This window comes from Tursiops truncatus, chromosome 4, assembly GCF_011762595.2.
Source record: "Tursiops truncatus isolate mTurTru1 chromosome 4, mTurTru1.mat.Y, whole genome shotgun sequence".
Classification (NCBI taxonomy): Eukaryota; Metazoa; Chordata; class Mammalia; order Artiodactyla; family Delphinidae; genus Tursiops; species Tursiops truncatus.
The window spans coordinates 28,179,068-28,202,295 of NC_047037.1; the positions used below are offsets into that span (position 1 = coordinate 28,179,068).

At 54.1% G+C, this 23,228-nt stretch overlaps 1 protein-coding gene and 1 non-coding gene across 2 annotated transcripts; one reads left to right on the forward strand and one right to left on the reverse strand.

Annotated features, from left to right (window-relative positions):
- Window positions 1-3,355: 3,355 nt before the first annotated feature.
- Window positions 3,356-3,462, reverse strand: LOC117312286 (U6 spliceosomal RNA). The gene has a single exon (XR_004526542.1). It is a non-coding gene; the product is annotated as a U6 spliceosomal RNA (small nuclear RNA).
- Window positions 3,463-9,918: 6,456 nt separating this feature from the next.
- On the forward strand, window positions 9,919-13,900 carry FOXL2 (forkhead box L2). Its single transcript, XM_019934254.3, has one exon. The coding sequence runs from the start codon at window positions 11,429-11,431 to the stop codon at window positions 12,563-12,565; it is 1,137 nt and encodes a 378-aa protein (XP_019789813.1). The 5' UTR covers window positions 9,919-11,428; the 3' UTR covers window positions 12,566-13,900.
- Window positions 13,901-23,228: the final 9,328 nt, after the last annotated feature.

Genomic DNA, 23,228 nt, shown 5'->3' on the forward strand with positions numbered 1-23,228 from the left:
CTCTCTTCCTCTTGCCTCCTATGGCACCTGCATCTTGGGCTGGGGAGATGTGTACAGGCTGTGTACTTGTCACCTGGGGCTCCCTGTGAGCAGAAATCACACATTGCTCCTCACTGCATCCCCACACCTGGAACAGCCAATGCACAGAAAAGGGGTTCAACACCTGTGTGAAGAAACAAATTATGTGATTGGGGGGTTTGTGAATTTGTTCATTCATTCTTTTCTTCCTTTCTTCTTTTGGGTGGAAGACACTCCTAATATCTTTCAGGACCCACAAAATCAGCTATTTCCTAAATGACCACTTCCAGCCCCATTGTCACTGTCTTTAAACATAAGAAAAATCCATCATTCATCCTGCCTATCCTTCACAGACATTACCTCCGGGCAATCAAATGGTTGATAAGGAGGAGTTTCTCTTTATGGAAGAATCTCGTTAATTATTGAAGAAGGAATGACAGGATTAGAATAAAACCATTTTGCTAATGAACCCTAATGAATAATGGCTCTGGACAGTGATAATCAATGGCTGCTAAAATCCAAAAGAGGAAAAACTAAACATTAGTGTGTCCTGATTGAACTATGCAACACTATTGGTAAAGTGTTCTTGCCAAACTATCAAACCTGATCTAACCAAGCCTCTAGATCTACCAGCACACAGGAAATACAGAGGACAGAGGAGCATGTTAAAGGATGCCATCAGCAAAATCCAGGCTGTGAGAAGCCTGGTCCTAGAGGATGAGTGGCCCACTATCTTACAGATATAATGCAAGAAGGGAAAAAAAGAGGAGCAATATTTATAGGTTAAGAGACTTAAGAGACATCTAAACCAAATGTAATATATGGATCTTGTTTGGATCGTGGCTCAAACCAACTGTAAAGTCGTTTTGAGATTATTGAGAAATTTGCAACATTAACTGTGTATTTAATATACCAAAAAATAATCACCCTCGGGCTTCCCTGGTGGTGCAGTGGTTAAGAATCTGCCTGCCAGGACAGGAATAAAGACGCAGATGTACAGAATGGACTTGAGGACACGGGGAGGGGGAAGAATAAGCTGGGACGAAGTGAAAGAGTGGCATGGACATATATACACTACCAAACGTAAAATAGATAGCTAGTGGGAAGCAGCCACATAGCACAGGGAGATCATCTCGGTGCTTTGTGACCACCTAGAGGGGTGGGATAGGGAGGGTGGGAGGGAGATGCAAGAGGGAGGAGATATGGGGATATAGGTATATGTATAACTGATTCACTTTGCTATAAAGCAGAAACTAACACACCATTGTAAAGCAATTATACTCCAATAAAGATGTTTAAAAAAAAAAAAGAATCTGCCTGCCAATGCAGGGGACATGGCTTTGATCCCTGGTCCAGGAAGATCCCACATGCCGTGGAGCAACTAAGCCCGTGCGCCACAACTACTGAACCTGCACTCTAGAGCCCGCGAGCCACAACTACTGAAGCCCATGTGCCTAGAGCCCATGCTCCGCAACGAGAGAAGCCACTGCAATGAGAAGCCCGCGCACCACGATGAAGAATAACCTCCGCTCGCCGCAACTAGAGAAAGCCCGTGCGCAGCAACAAAGACCCAACGCAGACAAAAATAAATAAAATAAATAAATAATTTTTTTAAATCACCCTCAATTTTTAGATATGATGATGGTATTGTAGCTATGTTTTTTAAGTGCTTATATTTTAGGAATATGAACTGACATATATACAAATGAAGTAATAGATATGATGCCTGGAATTGACTTCAGAAGAATCTGGTGGGGAAAGGGTGAAGAAATGGGTGGGGATATAGAGGAAACCAGATGGAGGTTCATTGTACTATTCTCTCTCTTAGTTTATAGGCCTTAAATGTGCCACAATAACAGGCTAAAAACAAAGGGATCAAAGACATTATTATTGTTGGTATTATTATCATCATCATCATCACCACTGGGATTTTTTAGTGCTTCCTCTGTACCAGACCCAGTGCTAAATACTTTTCACACAGTATCTTATTTAGTCTTCTCCAGAATTCTGTAACCTAGATACTATTATCACTGTTTGCAGATGTAGGAACTGAGGCACAGAGAGGCTGGATAACGGCCCAAAGTCACACAGCAAGTAGATCAAAGAGCCAGGATTTAAGTATAGATCTATTGAAATTCAAGCCCACGTTCTCTCCCACTCTACCATCTCACTCACTGATACTGACTTCCCAGGGCACAGGGATCACTCTCTCTGTTTGACAGATGAAGAAGCTGAGGCTGTGTTCAACAATAACTAGTAAAGTTGAAGATATCTGAATCCTTTGATACAGCAGTCTCACTTCTTGGTAAACTGTAGCACATGTGCACTAGCAGACATATACAGGAACGTCCATAGCAGGCCAGTTGGTAACCTTAAAGAATAGGAAATAACCCAACATCCCTCAACAGGAACATGAATAAATAAACCGTGCTGTGTCCATACAATGGAATGGTGCAACCAAGTGAAAATGAATGGAGTTTGTCTTTGTGTATCAACCAGGAGCTTTTCTCAAACATAAGGTTGAATGAAAAAGCAAGCACATGTCTTTCTGCCACAGCAGGATACCATTTATATAAAGTTATGAAACACAAAGCAGTACTAAGTATTGCCTAGGAATGGATACCTGTCACACAAGTATTAAAACACCTATGGGAATATTTACCATGGTAATCACCTCAGGTGAGAAGAACAGAGAGGGATCAAGGAAGGATACAGAGGGGTCCTCGACTATATCTGCAAGATTTATTTCATAAAAAGAAATATGTGTGTTAGTGAGACTGTGGAGAAACAGGAATCCCATACACTTTTGGTGGGAGTGTACACTGCTTCAATCTATAAGGAGGGTGATTTGGTAACATCTATCAAAGTTACAAATGCATATACCCTTTGACCCACCTCTATACTTCTAGAAATTTTTGTACAGATATATGCACACGCCTACAAAATTAGGTGTATACAAGATTTTACATTACAGTATTAGTTATAAAAGCAAAGGATTGGAAACAAGCTAATGCTATGCAGCTCTAAAAAGTGAAGGCATTGATATGGAAAGATTTCTAAGGTGCAGAACACTGTGCATTAGATGCTGCCATGTGCAAAAAGTGAGGGAGGGCAGGGAAACATATGTGGTACGCTTGCATATGCATAAAATATGTCCAGGAGGATATAGAAGAGACTAGGGTCTCTGGCTGCCTGTGAGAAGGGTGACTTGGGGACAGAAGTGGGAGACTTTTCATTGTAAGCCTTCTGTATATTTTTTTAAACACCTTTATTGGAGTATAATCACTTTACAATGGTGTGTTAGTTTCTGCTTTATGTCGAAGTGAATCAGCTATACAAAAATATGGAACGCTTCACGAATTTGCGTGTCATCCTTGCGCAGGGGCCATGCTAATCTCCTCTGTATCGTTCCAATTTTAGTTAATGTGCTGCTGAAGCGAGCACCTTCTATATTTTTTTAAATTTTGGTATACGCAAGTATATTGCCTGTTCAAAGAATGACAAAATGTTAAAACTCTGAAGCTCAGGAAGGTTCCATGATCTCCAAGGCTGATGTAAGAACTGGGACAGAGGTCTGTGCTAACCACTCCCCCACGGTGCCTCCCAGACTGTGGTGGGTGTGCATCGGTGACAGTACCGGGCACCAGCACCTCCATTCCACCTGCACTCCCTCTGTGGCCTAGAGCCGGCCTTGTATATTTCTGGACCTGAGTTCCCATCATCCACGTGAGGGGGCCCTTCCTGTTCAGACGTGCTACTAGTTCCCATTCCTCAGAAGTGCTGCCTCCGAGCAAAAGGCTAGGGCCAGGAGGTACCTGGAACAGAACACACAGGAATCCTGGAAAGGATTCCCACCCAAAGCTCCAAAATCCTGACCATAGTTTCCCCCAACAAAAGCCTGCTTGTACCACCACAGCAGCCTGCCAGCAATTACCCCCAATTACAAACCCAGAGCCCAGCAAGGCCTCAATTAGTCTGAAAAGGAGCCTGAGGAGGGGCCCGGTACGCAGTATAGTGCCCACGTATTGTCTCCACCCACAGGGTAGCACACTCCTCTCAGTGAAGCCCAGGGCCTTGGATACCTGGGAACCATGTCCTCAGGATATGGTCCTGAGGAGAAGGCTGTTGGCTCTCCTTCCCAGAGTGACCATTCCCTGCAAGGCTCAGTCAAGTGCTATGTCCTGAAATGCAGCTCTCTCCCTGCACACACCACACACACCCTTCCCACTTACCACTTTCCCAGGCAAGGTGTGACATTTCCAGGCTATCATCCCCATCAACCCCAGATGAAAACATCCCTGGGCGAACCTGCAGAGAGAGGGATGCCCCAGGCTGATGCCTTTAAATCACCACTGTTATGGACTTGGCTCAACGTGTTGGGAGGAGGACCAAATGCCCACCTCTTCCCAGGGAAGGATGCTCTCTGAATTCTTCTCAGAAGCATCCGAAAGCAGACTTGTCCCTAATCTTCTTTGCAGGCCTAATCTTCTCTGCAGGTCTAATCTTCTCCTGCAAATTCCCTGAGAGGAACACCGTCAGGTTGCAGAGTCCTGGGTTTGGCAAGCTTTGAGGTTTTCATGAATTGGCCCCCATGCCCGTCTTCTTCACAGTGGGTGCGCATGGCTGTGACAAAGACTGTGTGCATATGTGTGTGTACAGAGATCTCAAGTGGGTGTGACCATGTATGCGGGGAGGACCAGAGGTTATAGGAAATGGGCCTCATAAATAATAGCTTAGATTTGGTCAGACGGAAGGAAGGAGTTCCTGACCTGGAAGCAACAGAGGCACACACTCAGAGGTGAAACTCGGGGTTCCAAAGTCAAACTGCCACTTAGTGGCTGGGGGCCTTCAGCAAGTTACTTAACGTCTGTGAGCCTCAGTTTCTTTATCTATCAAATGGGAATAGCACCAACCCCTCAGCTTACCACTGGACCACCAGGGAATTCAGTTGTCATAAAAACGAAATGAGAGGGCTTCCCTGGTGGCGCGGTGGTTGAGAGTCCGCCTGCCGATGCAGGGGACACGGGTTCGTGTCCTGGTCCGGGAAGATCCCACATGCCGCGGAGCGGCTGGGCCCGTGAGCCATGGCCGCTGAGCCTGCGCATCCGGAGCCTGTGCTCCGCGACGGGAGAGGCCACAGCAGTGAGAGGCCCGCGTACCGCAAAAAAAAAAAAAAAAAAAAAATTGAAATGAGACACAGCTTTGGGAAAGGTCCCTAGTGTTCTCCTTACTTGCTGCAAGTAATAAATCCTTCCTTCTCTTGAAAAAAAAAAAATGAAATGAGAAAATGCATGTAAAATCCCTGGTTCAAAATAAGCATTTAATAAAGGATAGCTATCTTAACCCTTTATAATGATGACAATAATAATAATAGCTGGAGGTACACAGCGGTCTTTAGAGAATGCTTTCTAGAAGGAAAAGGCCTGTTACAGCATGTCTGTCTGTCTGTATAACACTGTAATTTGTTCTTCCACTTTGGAAAACTGGCAATTTCTACTAAAACTAAACAGATGCCTACTCTCCTACGTAGTCATTCACGAGTAATGAAATGCCCTTCACAAAAAGACATGTAGAAAACGTTGACAGTAGCTTTATTTATGATATCCCCAAACCGGAAACAACACAAATGTCCATCACTAGGTGAATGGATAAGCAAATTGTGGAATATTACACGGCAATAATATCTGATACATGCAACAAGATGCATGGATATCAAAAACATATTACGCAGAAGGAACCACAGTAAAAAGAGTACATGTGGTATGCCCCATTTATATGAAGCTCAAAGCACGCCAAGTTCATCTATGGTGACAGAAATCAGAATACCTGTTACCTTTGGGAGTAAGTATGGATGAGGAAATGATAGGAGGGAAACTTCTGACGTGACAGAAACGTTAAAGCTCTGTATCTTGATCAGAGTGGCGGTTACATGTTATATTATATGTAAAAATACATCAAGCTGTACACTTGAGGTGCATATCATTTACCATATGTAAGTTAAACGGCACACACACATACACACACCATTTTGACGTGATGGAAATCTTCGGAAGCCCAGTAATAGGGAACATAAAACTCAGCCCTTCTCCCTTCCTCTGGACTTCATCTAAGCTAGGCATCTAAAACTGCCATCCTACATGGACGCTCTTTAGATGGTGCCCATTTTTGGAGAGAAATATGAATGAGAACCACGAGGAAGAGCTCTTTCAGGCATCGCCTCATGGGCCTGCTTAGGCTCCAGACAGCAGGCCTTACCTTGCAAGCTAGCTGCCACAGATGCAGAGGCCTCTCTCTTTCTAGTAAAGTTAAGTCTGACTGTTTCAGACACATCCTCGCCATGATCAGGGGGTGGGGGAGGGGTGGGGGAACCAGGAAGATGTCCCGTGTCCCTGCCTAAGGTTCAGCAGCACGGCTGTACCACCATAATGAGCAGATAGCCCCAGACGACAGAGGACTCTCAGATCCTGAGCTGGCCCTCTATGGTCCAGCCACTCTTCCCCACCTGCAGTCCCTTTCTTAGAAATTCCAGCTTCATAATAAGGAAAGTGGCATCTCTCAATCCTCTGTGGAGCACAGCCATGTTCCCATTCCACTACAATGCATTAAGCCCACCCTGGTGCGAAGCACTGAGTGAGAGAAGTGGAGGACACAGTCTCTGCCCATCAAGGCTTACAGTTTGGATGTGGAAAAAGGCAACTTTAAACAAGAATACATCACGCTCTCAAGCATGTGTTTGGGCCTACTGTCAGGGTACTCACTGTTCAGAGCTGAAGAAAATGGCTTTGGGCCATGGGAGTCAGAGCCATAGGATACCAGAGGAAGCTGGCCAGCAGCTCCTACCACCCTAGGCTTCTCTCTCTGAGAGCATTCCAGAGGTCTTTGGAAGGGAGAGGTCCTGACATGGCCCAGGAACCACTCCCTCTGCCTTTTCTTTCTGAATTAGGCTCAACCAGGAAAAAGGTCTGCAACTGCACTGCAGTCTGCCTGCTACAGGGTAGGGCGTACACTCCTTGGGGCAAAGAGGTGCTGATGGACTTGAAGCCCAACACCAGTAAGGTAAGGAGGAACCCAGAACTCTGGCCTGCTGCCTCCCAGCCCAGCCACCCGCAGGCCCGGTGTGTGGAGGGGGGGGAATTCAGCAAGATACTTACCAACTGGAAACAGCTCTCAGCTCTGGTCTGTGAGTTCTTCCCCAGAATGGGTAATAGCGTCCTCTCTCCCTCTCTCCCTTTATCTCTCCTCTCTCTCTCTCTCTCTCTCTCTCTCTCTCTCTCTCTCTCACCACTTCCCTACTCTTTCTCACTCTCTCTCCCAAGCACATATTTGGGTAAGTGACTCTGCTAATCCTAACCAGGCAGAATAATATCGGCTGGCCTGGGGCCTGGCGCCGTGTGGGTGTGTGCATGGGAGAGAACCGTGCAAACTTCTCTGCAGCCTGTCAGTTCGGGCAGCAAGCACAGCTACAAGACAGAGATGAAGCCTGTGTGAGTGGCCTGTGTGTTCAAGTGCATCAGGTATATGTTCTGTACCTGAGCTTCTCAAAAGAACTCTGAACAGCAACCTCGCCATGGTGACGTCCAGGTGGCAGCCCAGTCACCCTAACCGCAGGCCAAGGACATCAGAGAATCAGCAGGCTTCTGGGAGGCAGACTTGCAGACATGGAGCCAAGAGATCAGTCTTGAGATAGCTGGGTGTGGGAGTGTGTGAAGAGGCTTAGAGTCCCAGCATCAGACTGACAGGTTTTCCACCAAAATGTGCAGGATCTGAACTAGTATATGTGACAGGTGAGTGTGAGAGAGTAGTGGGGGAAAGGAGAACTGGAGGGGATAACGGGGGTTGACTAAGAGAGAGATGGATGGATGGAGGAATGTGACCTGGGTAGAGAGACCTGGAGTCCGTAGGGTGAGGTGGGCCGGGACGGTGCTGACAGCTGTTGAGGTGTGGAGTCGCGCGGGTATGTACTAATCACCACGCGTATTCAAGCTTCCCTTTTCCTGCCGTGGCGCCGCAGAGTTCCCTCTCGCCCCGCAGGAGCGGGGAGCGGTGGGTGTTCGGGGGCCTCCGCCGCCGGCGGCTCGGGGCCAGCTGAGCGGGGCCAGGGAAACTCCTCTGCCTGCCTCGGGGTCGCCGGGCGGCTCACCTGGCGGGGCCCGGCCTCCAGGCTCCCAAGGCGCGGGCCGCTCCAGCGCTGTTGCAGGATTCCCGGCCGTGCGAAGAGGAGCGCCTCGCTCCATCAGAGCGGAGAGCACAGCTCGCTCTGGCTGTCGGGGCCTCCGCCGCGCGGGGCGGACGCGGGGCCGGCGGCCGCGCTAGGTCGTAGGGTCTCCACGGCGTCGGCCAGCGGTGCTCGGGCTGGAAGACCGGAGCCGCAGCTGCGGGCCGCCGGGAAACCCGGGCCGGAGAGGCTGGGAGCTCCGCCCGGCCCTTGGACGTGGGCACCGCCCCAAGGTCACTGAGCCGGAGCCCTGCGCGCCGCAACGCCCTGGGGCCCCACACAAGCCTCGGCGCGGTCTGTCTTGCCGGCGGGATCCCGACCTCGCCCAGAAGCAGGGCCCTACCCAACCTGCCCAAGAGGGCTGAGAAGTAAACCAAGGCGCGCCCCACCGTTTCCTGGAGAGATCGATACCTGGGAGCAGGACTCCTCTTCCTTCCTACTCAGAAAATCCTTGAGAGCAACCCCTTCCTTTACCCCCAACCCCTACACACACACAGACACACACACAGACACACACACACACACACACACACACACACAGTCCTTAAAGGCTGAAAAGGGAGCCAAGTTTGGAATTCAGGGAAGTGATGACACACACAACAATGCTGTCACACCTGGCTGCTGCAGGCCAGCAGCGGAAATGCCTGCAAGGGGGAGAGAGGGAGAGGGAGAGGGAGAGAGAGGGGGCGCCAGCCTGGGTGGTCAGAAAAAAACAGAGGAGAGAGCAGCCCCCCACCCCCCAGCTGTATTTTCCCCTGCCAAGGCCCTGGGGGAGGATGGACAGTGAGGTCAATCTGCAGCAGCCCCAAACCCAACTCACACCACTCCCACCCATAGCCTGGGCACTAAGGGGGGTGAGGAAGAAGAAAACACCTTCGCTCTTGCTCAGGAAGCAACCACAGAAGTTTTGAAGACGAGCTGCTTGCCCCGGTGTATGTTGGAAGCAGTGAAAGAAAACAATCAAGCCACTTGGGACCTTTTCCCTCTTACTGTGGTGCTCAGGCCAGGCTGCCCTGCTGAGCTCTCTGGAGTCATATTCAAGATGCTGAATTCCAAAGAGCCTGATCACCCTGTCCTCCTTTCCTTTAATCTCAGAATGCAGATCAGGGGCCTGAGTGGGAAGAGGCCGCACATGAGGGTGCGGCCTGTAGATGCTGGGGAAAAGGCCCATAGGCCACCAGTGGCCCTTCAGGCTTCCTCAGAGACTGGGCAGCTTGGGAGGAAGAGGTAGTGACAGGCATTGGGCCAGCCACTCCAGACATGCCAACCACTACACACACCCGCGTGACATCCATTCAGTTCACCTTCCTCCACAAAGTATCCTGGCCCCATCGGCGACAAGGGGTGTGGGGCATGAAGACTCAAAACACCGGCCACCTCTCACACTTTATGACGGCAGACTTTTTGTTAAGGCTGAGTTAACTGTTAAAAGACACACCTGACTATTTTGCCAACACTGATTTCCCCTGAGACAACCTCCCTGCATGCAACTGGGTCCCAATCAGACTTCTGCTGAAAGTAGGTGAGAATTCACCCCTCAGCCCTGGAGAAAGATTGAACAAATGTCTTGTCAGGAGAGAGATTTGAACAAGTACCTCCCTTACAGCCTGTTGTTTTTCTTCCTAGGCTGTGATAGATTATATACACCAGCAGCGAGAGAGGCAGGAAGAATTGAGAAAGAAAGAAAAGGGGAAATGGGGAAGGGAAGGAAAGAATAAATAAAGGAGAGAGAGGACAGAGAAAAGAGGAAAAAGAAAGAAGATGCGATATTCATGAGCCACATTTACTCTGATACATGACACACATATACCATTACATATCTATAAGTATAAATGTGTTTTACCCCATTAATATAAATCTCACACCTTGTATATGTGCATACCTGTGTTTCTGCACCAGCACACGCACACCCGGACAGCTGGTATCTCACGTGTCACAAGGACAGACCCTCCCCATGACTTCTATTTGTGATGCGGTGCACATACATATACAGTCCCCCAAAGCCCCACGGCAACATCTGCGCCTGTGTCGGCGCAGGAGCACAGTGGGGTCTACTTGGTTAAAGGGAGTCTCTGTGTGTTTAAGCACACATCCAACCCGTAGGATTACGACGCGATTACTAAGTAGGGGTCTGGTTCCTAGGTCCAGGAGCGGCGCAAGGAAGGGTGCAGGGGCTTCAGGCGGAGCCCCCGGGCCCCTCTTCCCAGAGATCTTCTTTCCCGGCTCCGTCCCGGCCCAGTCACTCTGAGAGCGCAAGGGACAGGACAGGCCGAGGTTTCTTCGTTCAATGACACGCGTTTCTGGGCTGAATTTCCCAAAGCCAACGCGCAGCTCTCTGCACCCCACCCTCGTCCGGCCCCCTCGCCGTCCCGCCCCTCCCCCGTACCGGAGCTAGAAGTTTAGCCCCCAGCCAGCAGCGAAGGGCAGAGCAAAGGAGTCGTTTTCTTTCACCTGGAAGCTGCGAGGAGGCTTGGCGCGCCTCTCCCCGCTAGGGCCCGAGCTCCCAGGGCACGGGCCAAATGCGGACGGACCCCGCCGAGGCCCTCGGTATCTCCCGGCCCAGTCCGCAGAGCGAGCACCGGCAGATTCAAGGGCTTGTGAGAGCGTGAGCGCGGCTGTCCGCCGGGCCCCCTAAGCTCGCTGGGAGGGGGCAGGCTGGTCCGGGCTGTGCGGGGCGTTTACAGAAAGTGACTTGGAGATGAACTCTCCCATGCGCTGCTGGCCGCCCCGCTATAGGGGCGAAGGCGCCTGACGCAAGCGGAACTCGGCGGAGCCCATACGAATCAGAACAGAGCGAGGCTCCTGGCGCACTAGGGACTCCAGGAGGCAGCTCCGCCAGAGACGCGGGTCTTGCCTCGGGAAACCGGAGGGTGGGGGGAGGGGAAGAGCGCAGAAAAGAAAACCCACCGAGGCGGGGACTGGCCTGGGCGGGGAGGGGCGGCGGAGCCGGAGCCCCTCTCTGTTGGGCGGACTGCCCATGGCCAGAGGCTGAGTTCCACTCCCGCCGACCTCTCCCTAGGGGAAGGGAAAGAAGAGAGAGGCGCGAGAGGCCGCCAGCGAGAGCGCGGGCGGCATCCGCAGTCTCCAGAAGTTTGAGACTCGGCCGTGAGCGGACTTGTGCGCCGGGACTCTTTGCCGCGCCAGCGCCAGCGGAAAAGAGCAGGGACTACCCGGCCGCGGCGTGCCGGCTTTGTCATGATGGCTAGCTATCCCGAGCCCGAGGACGCCGCGGGGGCCCTGCTGGCCCCGGAGACCGGCCGCGCAGCCAAGGAGCCCGAGGCGCCGCCGCCGCCGAGCCCGGGCAAGGGTGGCGGCGGCGGCGCCGGGACAGCCCCAGAGAAACCGGACCCGGCGCAGAAGCCCCCATACTCGTACGTGGCGCTCATCGCCATGGCGATCCGTGAGAGCGCCGAGAAGAGGCTCACGCTGTCCGGCATCTACCAGTACATTATCGCCAAGTTCCCGTTCTACGAGAAGAACAAGAAGGGCTGGCAGAATAGCATCCGCCACAACCTCAGCCTCAACGAGTGCTTCATCAAGGTGCCGCGCGAGGGCGGCGGCGAGCGCAAGGGCAACTACTGGACGCTGGACCCGGCCTGCGAGGACATGTTCGAGAAGGGCAACTACCGGCGCCGCCGCCGCATGAAACGACCCTTCAGGCCGCCACCCGCGCATTTCCAGCCGGGCAAGGGGCTCTTTGGGGCCGGAGGTGCCGCGGGTGGCTGCGGCGTGGCAGGAGCGGGAACCGACGGCTACGGCTACCTGGCGCCCCCCAAGTACCTGCAGTCCGGCTTCCTCAACAACTCGTGGCCGCTACCGCAGCCGCCCTCGCCCATGCCCTACGCCTCGTGCCAGATGGCGGCGGCCGCTGCGGCGGCGGCCGCAGCAGCGGCGGCCGCAGGCCCGGGCAGCCCAGGCGCGGCCGCTGTGGTCAAGGGGCTGGCGGGCCCGGCTGCCTCGTACGGGCCGTACTCACGCGTGCAGAGCATGGCGCTGCCTCCCGGCGTAGTGAACTCGTACAACGGCCTGGGAGGCCCGCCCGCCGCGCCCCCGCCGCCGCCGCCTCACCCCCACTCACACCCGCACGCACACCATCTGCACGCGGCTGCCGCACCCCCGCCGGCCCCGCCGCACCACGGGGCCGCCGCACCGCCCCCCGGCCAGCTCAGCCCCGCCAGCCCGGCTACTGCCGCGCCCCCGGCGCCCGCGCCCACCAACGCACCCGGCCTGCAGTTCGCCTGCGCCCGGCAGCCCGAGCTCGCCATGATGCATTGCTCTTACTGGGACCACGACAGCAAGACCGGCGCGCTGCACTCGCGCCTCGATCTCTGAAAGGCCAGGGCCCGCCGTCTGCGAGGATGCAGGAACGCGCGACGCCGGCCTTGGACGCAGCCACCGCCGCCAGCCAGACCGCGCGCCCGCTGGGGCCGCCCCCTGAGCCAGCGCCCACGGCCCCTCTGCGCCTCCGCGCTCCCCTCGGCTCCCCTCGCTCCTCTTTGTCTCCGCTTCTCCTCCTGTGCTCGCCTCCCTGCCCTCTATGCCCTTTCGCTCCTCCGGCCTACAGGCCGCCTCTCCACGCGTTTTCTACAGGCCTAGTCTTCTCCAGGCGCCCCAGCGTCCAGGCTGGACACCGGTTGCCAAAATTCACGGCGGAGAGGAAGTGCCCGGGGCCGAGGTGCAGCCGGGCGTCGGCGGCGCAGACCTCCTGGCCTTCTCTCACAGGTCGGTGCGCTCGCGCTCGGCTCTCTCCGTCCGGCTGCCGCGCCATCCTTGGCTAGAAGCGCTGGCCTGGGCGGGCAACGAGACCCGTGCCGACCGAGAAAGGGACGAAAGTGTATTTGCTCCGCGTACCCTCTTGGAGCTGTTCAGAAGCCCCTTGCTGGGGCCCACTGGGCCGGGCGGGGGTTGGGCCGGAGCAGGGAGCCGGGGCCGCCTCGCTCGGCCGCCTGCGCCCGGGTTTACACCGCATCCGGGCTCGGAGAGAGGCTGCGTTTCCCCCGCTCTCCATCCCGGCGCTTCGGGCCCCTTCAGGCCCGGGCGGCTGGCTAATGTTTTGCTAAAAAGATGGGGAGGGCTATTTTAGATGATATCAAAAAATATATTTTTTAAAAGAAAAATCTCACCGGAAAACCGGCGAAGTATTGTGGCCTTGGAGTTTGCTAAAGCAAAACATGAAAATCTTCTCTACAGGAGATTTGAAGTAGAATTCCTGTCGGCCCTTCAAAAAGCTGTGTTCACAGAGGTAGGAGAATATGCCCAGTAACAGACGGTTTCCTCTGCAAACTAGAGGATTTCCCCCCCTCAACCTATCTTTTAAAAAAATATCAAAAAATTTCCCCTATCTTCCGATGCAAACCCCCGAGCGCCGGGAGATCACTGCCTGCCTGGCGGAAGCTGCAGGGACAACTCATCCCCTCCCTGATTTTTGTTTTTCAAACGTCTTGCTTCTCCCACCTTGGGCAGGAGAAATGTGAAACCCGGCAGCAGTCGGACCAGGCGGGCTTGTGGCCCCGAGCCTGCTGGCCCAAAACTCTAGACCTGGTTGTTCTGTAGTGTGTCGTTTGGAGGACCAAATTTTTCTAGAAAGAACTAGAGCACTTTTGTTGTTCGTTTGTTGTTGTTTTGTCTTGTCGATTCCCGAATAAATTTTTTTGTTCTTTCTTTTCACACGGACTTATATTATTTACGTCGCGTCTAAGTTTGTTCAGCAGCTAGTTAAAAGAGGGAGATTTTCAGCAAAAAGTTACCCTTTTTCAGATAAACAAGGGTTGAGGGCAGCTGGAGTGGGGGGCCTTTGTGGTTGTCGCTGCTGCTCTGTTTTCCCGGGGATTGTTTGTTTTCTGTGTCATCGCTGGTCTGTTGAGGCTGTTTCACGTCATCGCAGAGACATTATTTGCCGTGGTTCTTTCACAAGGCGTGACTGTACGTAGGATTTGTTCTATTTTTGCATCCATGCAAGTTTGAACTTTACCTCCTCCACAGCCGTGCTAGGTGTATGGGCTGTGTTATTATTATATTGTCTTCATGCTTTTCAATTTTTCCAGTTAAATCTAACAGCCAGAAGAGTTTATTCCAAATAGATAAAATCCTGGTTGCGGAAATGCTCTGTAAGCTGAAAACCTCTGTACAAACGTTAACGAGTGACTGATTGCCTTATTTTTAATGGTCAGAATTCATTTACCTTGAGATATGTGTAAGAGATTTGGCAATATCAGAGATAGGTGAACATACGGCCTGGCTGTAGAAGTGTAATCTTTTCTCTCTCTTTTTCTTTAATGAGACTCTTCGAATAACGAATTCAGACTGGTGCTTCCGCGCAGGCACACGGGAGTTCGACCGGATTACAGGCCGGGGCTGAGAGGAGGATTAGAGGTGGTCAGCTTTCAGTCGTTCGGTGGGATGACAAGTATCAACCAACTCTTGCTGCCACTGCGGCGGCGCAGCTTGAGCTGGACCCCGCTCCCAGCCACGTGTTGCTCGCTGCCCCCCACCCAGCCTGTACAGCAGTGGCCACAGGTCCAGGCCGACCAGTAAGCCGGGAGGAGCTGCCCGCGGCAAGGAATGAGCCTGCAGGCCTCCCACTTCAGCCTATACTGGTGGTTACGCCTCGGCAATGTTAGAGTGGGAGCCCTGTTATGTGTGGTTGGCCCCAAGGGGAAGTGGCTCAGGCTCAGAAATCCCACTTCTTCCTCGGGCATCCCGGGGAGGCTGGAAGGTGGAGATTGAAGCCGTGCGGGTTCTGAGGAGCATCACCCCGAGACCGGGACTGGAGCCTGCCAGGGCCAGGGGAACCAGAGCGGGCTGCAGATGAGCTTCAGCCCCGGCAGGCGAGAAACCCAAGAGGCTGGTCAGGCTTGGTGTCTGGGTGCTTCTGGCAACCTGTCGCACCTTTGTCTGGCTGACTAAGGTGAGGTGGGGAAAAGAAAGTAGATGGCTGCGTGCTTGCCCGTGCTTTCTGTGATGTGAACGTGTATCTCATTGGTAGTTGTGTAGTCTATGCCTGCTGCAAATGTGTGTGTACAGTGTAAGTCATGTCCCGGTGACAGGGAGAGAGGTGTGTATATCTGTCATTCACCCTCAGAGAGGGCATATATTTTAGGCATTGTAATAATCATATGGCTAATATTCAGGGAATGGTTACTGGGACCACAGCGTGTGTTGCATTCATAAGTCATTGGTAACATATGCAGTTATGTTCTGGGTATATAATTTTGGTTTGTTGAATGAAAACAGAGAATACATACAGAGCCTTTGCTTCAGCTGGTCGAGGCTCTCTGTTCCAAGGCTGGCTCTCAGCACCCCACAACTGCTATTCCAAGCAGAGAAAGAAGACAAGGGAAGTCTTCTGGGCAGAGCCTCCAGTGAGGTGGGGAAGTTGGCCTAGGCCAGCGCTGAAGGACAGAGCCTTTCTCTGTCCCCCAAGAACTGAAAGGCGAGAGGCACCCACGACTGGGGAAAGAGCAGTAGCCTCACCCAGTTCGGAGGATGAGATGGAGGAATCGGGGAGGGATTCCTGGTCTACACAGGGATTAGAGGAGTTGAGAGAAGGGAGCCAAGTCATACCCCACTTCCCCATGGATGCCCGCAGAAAGACATCTGTCTCTAATTCCAGCCCCAGGAGGTTCTCCAAATCTCTACAGTTTGGTCATTTCCCCCCAGTGTTACAAGTTCGGGGCAATGGTTGATTTTCTTCATCTTTCATTTCCTTTCTTTCCTCTCCCTCTTTGCACTTTTGAGTTTCTGTTAGAGAAGATGATTTAAGGAATTCCCTAAGCAAGGACAAAAGTATTTAAGAGAGTTCCTGATATGTAGCAATTATGCCTTAGCGTATACAGTCTGGTCTAGATGGCCAGACCATGTGGGTATATGTATATATGTTTGCCAGAGTGCACTGTAAATACAACGTAAATAGCTTGATATAAATACGTTGCCAATTTCTGCATGTCCTGGGTAATGAGTTGCTACACATGGCGTTGAATGAGGAGTATGTGCGCACTTGGATTGCATGTAAACATCCTCACACTCAGCACTGACAAGATGAGCCCCTCTCCTCACGTTTACACACAAATTCTTGGTCATCCCCACCCCCTAGAACTGCCCAGCCAGAGTACTTGGGTTCTGGTGGGGGAGAGTGTCCAGTTCTCTCCCAGGGGGACCTGGGAGAAATCTTTGCCAGTGCAGTACATGCACCAAGGGACTGTAAAATGGGGACCTAGGAGGTTCTCTGGGATGGCTCTGCACCCTACTCCAGAGGGTGTTCTGGGCCTGTTTCCCCCTTGCCTAAGTAAAGCGTTCACTGCCCTCCCTCCTGGCTTTGGGCAGGCAGGAAGCCCAAGACCTTTCGCCTGAGGTTAGGTGTCCTTCTGCCCTTGCCTGGGCCTCTCGCTAGCCAAGGCTGGAGCTCCAGGCTGGGAAGAGCCCCCTGGTGGTGGGTGGAAACCAGGGGTGGACCAGGGCTTCTTGCAGCCAGATGGGCAGGAGAGGATGGGCCAGGAAACTGGGTCAGACCCAAGACAATCGGCCCATGAATAAACTCTTCCCTTAATGGAGGTCTGGTGCACCAGAACCGCTGAGCCAGGCTCCTGGTCTCCAGGAGTGGGTCAGGCTCCAGGAAGAGCGGCTTGGTCAGGCTGAGGTTTCCTGCGATGCTCCCACTCTGTGGAGATAAGCCAGCGGTGACTATGCCTTGTCAGTCCCGCTGCCTCTGGAGGGCAGCCCCTGCTTCTGGGAGTAGCCTGTGGAACCTGTATGAAGGGATGGGCCCAGGAGCCCACACCTCTCCTCTGTGGTGGGGACCGGAGGCCTGGAGTGGTTGGGAGCGACCTTCATGCCCCAGAACCACAACCAGAAGTGAAAGATTCTTCACTTCACTTCTGAAGGATTCTTGAAACCAAGTGATCTGATTGGCTTTCTGCTTTCTGGAGAGAGGGCTCCATTCTGTCACAAGAGTGTCTGGGCCCCAGGAACCCCAAATCTTGTTTGGGGTCCTGAGAAGAGAAGGAGCCAGACAGAGGTCACCCAGCTGTCTGTCGGTCAAACAGCCTCAGAAATTTTAAGGAGAGACCTGAGAGTACCGAGCCCAGCTACCCACCTGCCAACTGATGTTCGATGTTGGGGAGCTCAGTGGGTGAAGGGGGAGCCATCCAGAGGAGAAGGAAGCACAGGGCTGGGTCTGAGCTGTGGGCGGATTTTACTCTGGAAACATCTGCTATGCCAGCTGTTGGCTGCTCCCTCCTCGGTGGTAAGCTCTCACAAACTTGTTCTGGGACCATGTCACCCCAGGGAGATGGTTTGTGCATGAGGGGGCAAGGACAGGGACTGTTCAGCCTGGAAGGACTAGTGTGGAGGCTGGTGACCTCCTTTAATAACTGTGGGACCTTGGGGGAAAAAAAACCCTTCTGAATTTCAGTTTTCTCATCTGTAAAATAGAATTACATATACCTTGCCAGGGTTATTAAAATAATTAAATGTTCTCATGTCAAAATGCCCAGTTTATAATAGATAGTCAATATGGTTTTCCTTCCCCTATTGAAAGAGGAAAGTAAGAAAGAAGGGAGGAAGGGAGGGAGGGATGAAGAGAAGGGGGAGAATGGGGAAAGGAGGGAAAGAGGAAGAAAGGAAAAGCCTTTGATAGTAACTCTGTAGGGTATGACATCCAAATGCAGCGGCTGTGGCCACCCCTGCACGGCCCATGAGCCCAGGCCACTGATCACCTTGGCCGTCCGGGCTCGGGCAATTGCATCCACCCTGCCTCAGCCCCTTGACCCTGGGGGTGAGGCGTGTTCTGTTGCTGGGAATACCCGATTCGTGGGGGCACAGACGGAGAGCCTGGTCCGGGGCTCCTCCAACGGCCCTCTCGCTTCTCCTAAGCCAGTCTTCACCAATACATGAGGTTTTCCCTGAGAAAGGCCCACTGACCTGCGAAGTGACACCGACTCAGGCGCTTGGGACCAGCAGCAGCCGCCACTCTCAAGCTCTTGGGCCGACGCCCCCACGCCCTCAGGTGCCTCCCTCTGGAACGCGGGGCTGTTAGAACTTTTTCCCCCTTTTTCAGAAAAGCAGTAGGTAGCCCCGAGGTGGGAGGTGGCGGAGGTCAGCTTGTGGGAGAGGCTCTCCCCGGTCTTTGTGGAGAAACGGGAAACCTGAGGGGTAAACGCAGGAAACGGGTTGGCCGAGCTGCGGCGGGCAGAGGCGCAGCCCGCGGGTGACAGCGGAGACCGCATGGGGCCGTGGCTCCGCACAGCCGGGCCCGGGCGCCAGAGCCTCCAGTCCGCGGGCCTGGTGACGGCGCTGCAAGCGCGGATCCCCAGGCGCGGACCCGGTGCCTCCTGGCGGCTCTAAAACTTCGGTGAGAACGACTGGGCCCGTCTGAGCTCAGGGTGCTCCGGACAGCAGGGCGAGCAGGGGAAGCGCAGGAGACCCTGACCGTCCCCGGAGGTGGCGGAGCGCACCGAGCATTGGCCGCCCGAGCCACCCCCCACGCCGGGAAACTGACTCCGCTTCTCCGCGTTGGGAGCTCAACCTGACCTCGTTGTCCTTAGTAATAGCACTATCAAGCTGAATAAAATAAAACCTTTTCTGGATTCTCCACGGAAAGTTTTCTTTAGGCAGGCGAAGCAAAGGAAAGGACAGGATCCCGGGAAACTTCAATCCCTATGGATGAGGTGAATGTGCTTTTTGCTTTTTTTTTGTTTGTTTCTAGGGAGAAAGAAGGAAATTCGACACATATTTTTAAAAATCTACCCCCAACAAGTCCCAAAGGCTGTGAGTGTGAGCAGAGTCAGGAAACCGAGCCCCCGCCCGCAGTGACATCGGGCCTTTGTCTTCTTTCCTGAAGCCCCCATGACTGCTGACCGCGCCAAGATAAAGGCCGGGTCAGAGCCCTGTGGAATCCCGAGGGAGGGGGCAGCGGGGCTGTCCATTGGCCACTTCCAACAGGCCGGCCTTGCCGGAACGGGGCTACCCAGCCAGAGGCTGCTCCCCCAGCCCCAGGCCCAACTGAGGCACGGATCCGCGTTTCTCGACTTGCCCTGAGTCTTCTGCCACTAAGTTCCCTGGACCCAGTCCCCACCAGCGTTACGTTTTCCTATTTAAAGACTCCAGGAGGGGTGAGGGGCCATGCCCGCCGTCTCCCCCCACCTCCCACCCCCGGGACGGACGTCGCCTGATTTGGTCCTCTAGAGTGGAATCGTGAGCAACTTCTGATGCGTCTCTGGCGTTTGCGGCCGCTGGGCTCGGTTGGCCAACAGGATCCGAACCCGTGCCGTGACTTCGCCGCTGCGCCTCTGTGCCTTCTCGCGGCACTGGAGACCCCTCCAGCTCTTGGCCTCAAATTTTCGGCGTAACGCCCTCCTGTCGGCCGAACGGGTCTGCGGAGGTGGCAGGAGAGCGTTTGTGACCCTATCCTACCGCTTTTTGTGATTTAGAAACGCGCGTCGCCGCGGAGCTCAAGCCTCCGTGCTGTTGCCTTTGCACGGCGGTGTGGAGACCCCAGGGTACGCGTAGGGTCCGTTTCTCCGCAGACACACGCAGGTGATGCGAGTGCTGCGCAGCTCAGACTTCTTCCGAAGAAAGAAGGGGAAGACGAGCCCGGCGACCTGCGCGTGCGGACATGGAGGGATCTTCAGCAGTCAGGCTGCGCGCCTCCCGCGTACACCAACAAGGTTGTGCGCTGGGGCCCCCAGCCGGCGCTGCAGCCGCACATTTTCCCAAGCTGAGGGCGAATCCTCGGTTCCCTTCCCTTCATGATGGCTTGTGGGGGTAGGGGCCCGGGCCGTTCTCCCTGAGCCTACTGGAAGATCCGGGCCCCTCTTTTATCTTCCATGGGGACGCGACCTGGGGAGGAAAAGGAAAGGCGACAGACCAGGGAAGTGAGGCCCTGCAGCCTCGCGTGCCGGGAGCGCCCTCCACCTCTTCCTCTCTCGCCCCTGGCCCCCACCCGCTGACTCGGGGATCTTGGTCCCCACTGAAACTGGAGCTGCCCACCGGCCATCAGATGAGAGATAAAGGAGCCTGGCGGCGCCGAGGCGCTGACCGGATCCGGGCTTTGCCGCACCCTGGAGCGGCACCTGAGATCCTACTTCCCCAGGTGGCACTGACTCAGTTGGAGAGAAACGGGTCGGCTGAGCAGTGTGCACATTCTGCCTCCAGGCACCAACAGTCGCGTCCGCGTGCGCAGTGTGCCTAGACACCTCTGCACGAGGGTAGCCCGTATCCGTGTGCGTGTACACGCATACGTGTGTGCATCTGTTATCAGTCTAGAAAGACAGGCAGACACATTTACACACGCGTGATACACCTGTGCACACGTTTGAACTCTGTTCTTGCATCTGCCCTGTTCGCGCGCTGCGCAGACGCTGATGGAGCCGGCTGCTCGTGAGTAGTAATTATGCCTCATATTTACATAGGCCTTTACAGTTTCTAATCACGATTTTTACAGCTACCCTGGAGATACTGTCCTTTCGAATTTTAAGTGGGGAAACGAGCCAAGACAAGTTAATGGGTGCCCGTTTGCATGCAGACTGTGAGAGAGCGGGGCCAGCCAAAGACCTCGCCCGCTGTTGAACGTGGATGTGTTTGCTAGACGCGCTCCGAGGTTGGCCCGTTTACCGCCCTAAGCTACCTCCAGGCCCGGCGGGCCTTGGCCTTTCGCCAGGCTTCCCGGGAAACCCACCGCGCCGGGTGTCTAGTCTCAATTCGTTCGCTGATAAAGTGCGCACTGCTAGAGCTCGGTGACCCTGGTGCCCAGAGCAGGGGAGCTCGGGGCTCGCCGGACTGCCGCGAAAGAGAACCCTAAGAGTCCAGGGCCGTGACCGCCCACGCGCAGCTGGGTCCCAAAAGTCTGGCTGGTCTGCATCCCCAAGGCAGCCACGACAGGCAAATGCGCGATCCTTTCACCCCAGCCGCAAAACCAGGAGCCCTGAGTTGTGCCAGAGCAGAAGCAGTGACGAACGAATTCTGCTGTCTTGAATCTCTAATGACCCTGCAAGAGCCGGAGCTCACCATGCCCATTTTACAGAAGTGATTAGTCAGAGGCAAGAGAGGTACAGTAAGTTGCCCCAAATTCAACAGCCGGGAAGTGACCAGGGTCGGGGTTGGAATCCCCAATTAGCTGAGTCTGGATCCCTAGACCGCGGCTTCGATGCCCCCAGCCGGGATCGCCAGGTCCTTCCTTGCGCCACGTCTCCTGCGCGCGGCTCGAGACATCCGGCTCTTAGCCTCCGACTTCCCTCGCCAAGGACGCGAAAACTATTCTAGCTCTCACCAACATAATTTAAAAAGGTTCCTACACGCTTGGAACCTGTTTCTTATATATATATTCCCTGTGTGTTGGGCTTTGCTTCGTGCTTTTTCTCCTGGGGCATTTGGTTTCCCCCCCGCCGCCCCCCCGCCGCTTCCCCGCCCCAAGCCTTCGCACTCGGAGACTAAGGTTGCCCGAGGGCTGCAGCCTGACCACATCTCGCCGGGTGCCCTTGGGTCTCGGCGCCCGGCTCCCGCAGACTGAGGTCGCTGGTCCCCGGGCTCCAAGGCCGCCCCCATCCCGCCGAGCAAGGGCACTGGAAGGGAGCCCGCGGCACGGCGAGGTCGCCTTGCGGCCTCGCTGCCTCCAGGCTGCCCTCTGCTGGCATTAAGCGACATCATCGCAGACTCCCTCAGCGGCCCAGGAGCTGAGCCCACGAGAGGGGCTCGCGCAAGGCAAGGCTACCCCACAGCGCAGAGAGGCTAACACCACTCTTGCTGGATCCCGGGAGTGGCCGACGCGCCTTCAACCACTGCCGATACCCTCTGATATCTCTCAGTTTCTGGTCCCTGCTCCCCGCCGGCCCCGGACTCCGGGTGCTCCAACCAGGGGCTGCTCAGAAAGCCGAAGCTCTGCTCTGGCAGTCCAGCTGCTCTGGGGCTTCCGCCCGGATCACCGTCCCTCGGGGGAAGCGGGGGAAGGGTGGGAAGCCGCAACCCGCTGGCGTCCACCGGTCACGTCACGGCAGGCCATTTGGCGGACTCTGGGGAACCCGAGGAGACCCCAGTCTGTGCTCAGGCCCCTTTATTTTCAGCACCATGGCACTAGCACTCCTGGGTCAAGACCCAGAAAACCCTGCCCTCCCGCTCCGTTCGACTTACAACTCCACTACATAGTCTCCTTGTCGCTTGGCTGCCTCTATTTCTTGCAGAGCACTTGTCTCCTCAACCAAATTAAGGGAGCCCCAAGGATCCGAAAGGACCGGTTCCCGACCCGCACAGTTCCCGACCCGCACGGCACACTCGCTCAGAGTCAGCCTAGTGGCGACCGCGCCTCCGTCGTCACTCTTGAAACAAGTCTTGGGCCATGATGGGAGAAGATGCTTCCGCCTGCTGGAATCCAAGGTGGGATAAAAATTATTCAGTAATCATACCTGTGCCCTTCCGGTGCTACATATTAGGACTTTGCACGTTTTCCCTTTTCCTCTTATTTACAAAGATAATTCATATTGAAGAAAATTGAGAAAATAGAAAATTGAGAAAAGAAAACAAAAATTACAGGTGATCCCACCCCTCCTCCATGAGGTAACCACGGTGAACATTTTGGTGACTTTCCTCTGATCTTTTATTTATCTATTTTAATAAGTCTAATTTCCACAATTACAAGAATATATTTTATATAGAATTTGCCATTTTGTATCCTGCTTCTTTTAACCTCTCACTATGGGGGTTTCTCCATATCTGATTCTTTGAAAGATGATTTGGAATGACTGCTTAATAATTCATCATATAGGTGAGCCATAATTTTTTAATATAAAAGCGCTAATCAGATTTTTTTTTTTTTTTTTTTTTTTTGCGGTACGCGGGCCTCTCACTGTTGTGGCCTCTCCCGTTGCAGAGCACAGGCTCCGGACGTGCAGGCTCAGCGGCCATGGCTCACGGGCCCAGCCGCTCCATGGCATGGGGGATCTTTCCGGACCGGGGCACGAACCCGTGTCCCCTGCATTGGCAGGCGGACTCTCAACCACTGCGCCAC

What these genes read in the sequence shown, in the direction of transcription:
- FOXL2 (XM_019934254.3), top strand. Translation starts at nt 11,429, where the DNA reads ATGATGGCTAGCTATCCCGAGCCCGAGGACGCCGCGGGGGCCCTGCTG.